The sequence below is a fragment of the Musca vetustissima genome, unplaced genomic scaffold (genome assembly GCF_032173495.1).
Source record: "Musca vetustissima isolate MV318-11 ecotype Yass unplaced genomic scaffold, APGP_CSIRO_Mvet_v1 utg35640, whole genome shotgun sequence".
NCBI classification, from domain to species: Eukaryota; Metazoa; Arthropoda; class Insecta; order Diptera; family Muscidae; genus Musca; species Musca vetustissima.
The window spans coordinates 32,804-36,102 of NW_026884795.1; the positions used below are offsets into that span (position 1 = coordinate 32,804).

At 33.2% G+C, this 3,299-nt stretch overlaps 1 protein-coding gene across 1 annotated transcript; it reads left to right on the forward strand.

Moving 5' to 3' along the window:
* Positions 1-1,369: 1,369 nt before the first annotated feature.
* On the forward strand, positions 1,370-3,299 carry LOC133331816 (uncharacterized). The gene is made up of 2 exons (XM_061540190.1): positions 1,370-1,473; positions 2,593-3,299. Exons 1-2 carry the CDS (start codon positions 1,404-1,406, stop codon positions 3,297-3,299), a joined length of 777 nt encoding a protein of 258 aa, XP_061396174.1. The 5' UTR covers positions 1,370-1,403.

The window sequence follows — 3,299 nt, forward strand, 5'->3', positions numbered from 1 at the left end:
GATCCATCATAGGTCCGCTCCTCTTCTCCTTATACGCGAACCATCTTCCTGATAAACTTCACCATAGTCAAGCACACATGTACGCCGATGATGTGCAATTATTTTTGAGTAGTTCCCTAAACAATATATGTATGTCAGTGTGTAAAAATTCTTAATCATGATCTTTCACGATTATAGGTTAAAGCTAATGGCCTATTGCTGAATCCGCTTAAATCAAAATGTTTCATCATTTACAAAAACAGAAATATATCATTCCAGCATATTGACATTCTTCTTAACAATCAAAAAATTCGAGCTGGGCCAAAAATCTTGGAGTAATCCTCAACAAATCATTAAGCTGAAACAACCATATTAGTGCTGTCGTTTTTTCTACCTATAGAAGGGTTTCCTTGCCAGAAAGATCTTCTTCTGATGGGGTCCAATTCATAAATGTATTAATAATATTCTTTTTCCAGATTATCTACCGAAGTCTTCTCATCTAATTTATGTGTAGAAAACCTAAAAAGAGTTCGGATCTCCATAGAAACATTTTAAAATATATGTTATCCCTTGAAGATTTTGTATCTTCCGCGGATCTACATTCATTAGAATATCTATGAAATCCTTGGAAACCTCTTGCAAAATCTAGAAAAAAATCGGTAAATCAATTACTACACCTTTTAAAAAATCTGATTAAAGATTAACTAAATTTAAATACGTCAATATCAATTGTTTTGCGTGTTTTGGTAAAAATAAATCAAAATGCGGTTAATCAATAATCTGGTGATATGGGGGGTAAGAATTATTAACATCTCAAGGATTAAGGTAATAACAATCATGAAAATGCGTCAACGTGATTAGAATAATAACACATACAATATCGAATAACAACAATTCTCATGAGATTTTCAAAACATCACAGTAAAATTGTCAAGTATAACAGGACAATCATAAAGCGACAAAAACAAAATAGGGGGCCAATAAAATCGTTACCATCATATAATCGAAAAAAATACCCCCCACTTAAGGCACTTATTGTCCGCATACAAGAGATTTATGATTTCTTTTTTGAATTGCTGGCAAATATAAAACAATTAATAATTCTATCGTTCATGCAATCGGCAGAGATAGTGAGGAGAATGATCGTTGATCGTATTTAAAATAACAAAATAAAAAAATGTAAGAGCGAAAAAAGTATTGAAGAAGGAAAATAACATTCGATAGATAAGATTTTAGCTGAAATGAATATTTCGTTTGGCTTATTTTTGGTTAGCCGTGCAATTTTTCTTATCTAAATTGGTATTGGCTTCTTGTTTTTTTTTAGATGGCATTCTATAAAAGCCCAGTAGCTGATTGGTAATAAAGCAGTATTCTAACTGTAAGTTTCACGAACAGTTCATACAAAATATAGAAATTCATTCACAATGAAAACCGCTGTTGCTTTCTTGGCCTTAGTTGCCTTTGCTGCTGCCGCTCAAGTGGCCGATCCCTTCGGTAAGTTTGAGAGAGAAAATTAAATACATTTTTTGGTAAAGAGAGATTTTTCTCCGCGAAATTCTCCAGATTTTTCCCGCGAAAACTTCGAGATTTATCTCACAAACTTCTCAAAAGAAAAAACAATATCCAAATTATGAAAAATAATTTTTGTTTCTATGACAAAAATTCCTAAGAATTTTTCCCAAGTGAAATGTTTGGTGAAATTGTAAACTGATTCTTTAAACTCAAAATATCCACATTCAATGTCGTAATATTAAAAAAGTCTTGGGATTTTTTCCCAATTTTTCCCCGGGAAATTGTTTCCCAAAAAAAAAAAAAAAAAAATTTTCCTCGTGAATTTTTTCACTAACAAATTTTTTTTATAAGAATTTAAATTTTTTTCTTCGGGTTTTAATTCCCAATTTTTTTTTCGCAAAATATTTTCCTTGTGAATATTTTTCCAAAAATATTTTTCTTGGGAAAAATTTCCCCAAAAATATGTTTCTTGCGAAAAAATTCCCCAAAAATATTTCAAAAATATTTTTTTTTTTAATTTCGGATCTTTACTTCGAATTCGAATCGAGTTCATAATACTGAGACATTTTCAAAAATTCCCAATTTTTCCACGAGAAAAATTTCCCTAAATTGAAGGGAGGTTTCACGAGATTAGAATAAAGGGGAAAATTGGTTATCGTATTTCATTAATCTTCGATTTTTTAATTGAAATTCCATTCCGGGGAATTTCATAAAAATTCCTATGAGATTTTAAAAAAATTCCCGGTGAAAAACAAAAAAATTATTTGGATTAAAAAAAGTTTAGCTGTCCCAATTTATAAAGCTAAATTTTCATGCGAAAATTATTCCCGCGAAAATATTTAAATTCGGGAAAATTTTCCATACTTTTTTCGTGAGAATTTTTACCTTTCCCTATTTTTTTCTAAAAGTTTAAAATAAAGTATTTAATAAATAAAAAAATGTTGATCAACTACAAAATATTAAATTTCCGGGAAAATGTTCCCAAAGTTCTCGGGATTAAATAAATCTCTGCGAATTTTTGCAAATTTACTCAAAATATATCAACATTTTCAAGTAAATCACCATTTAATTAAAATTCCCTTCCCTCTCTCCCCCTTCCAGCTGATCGTTCCATTTCCAGCACCGTTGTCGATGTCATTGAAGGTGTCCGCGATCAAATGCCATGCGGTTTCCCCGATTTGGGCATCCCACCATTGGCTCCCTTGAAAATCGCCCACCAAGATGTCAACATTGATACCCCTGCTCTCCGTTTGGTCGGTTCCGTCGATAACTTCCGTTTGAATGGCTTGAACGATTTCGATATTGCTGAAATGAAAGTCAATGCCATTACCAGCAAAGTAACCTTCCGTTTCATCTTCAACAATGTCAATGTTGATACCTTGTACGATTTCTCCGTTATGTTGAAGAAATTCGGTTTCACCATTAACATGGTCGGTGCTGGCCCAGCTAAATTCGCCATCAAGGATATGCAAATCTGGGGTACCATGAAATACTCTTTGGGTGTTTTGTCTGGCAAATTGAAGTTGAAGACCTTGGAAGTCCGCACCCACATTGGTGAAGTTGAATCCGATATTGAAGGTATTTTGGGTGAAGGTGTTGTCAACCACAAGATGAACGACATTTTGGAAGAAGCTGTTGAATTGGCTATCAACGAAAATGAAGATTTGATCACCGAAACCATTGAAGCTATGGCTTTGCCCATGGTTAACGGTGTTTTGGAAGAAGTCAAATTGGCCGATTTGGTTGGTGGTATTGGTGGTGGTGAAGGCGGTGAAAAGGTTGAATGTATCCCCCCAGCTGATAACTAA

What these genes read in the sequence shown, in the direction of transcription:
- LOC133331816 (XM_061540190.1), top strand. Translation starts at nt 1,404, where the DNA reads ATGAAAACCGCTGTTGCTTTCTTGGCCTTAGTTGCCTTTGCTGCTGCC. An exon ending in TCAAGTGGCCGATCCCTTCG is followed by an intron (nt 1,474 to 2,592) that starts GTAAGTTTGAGA and finishes TCCCCCTTCCAG; the next exon opens with CTGATCGTTCCATTTCCAGC.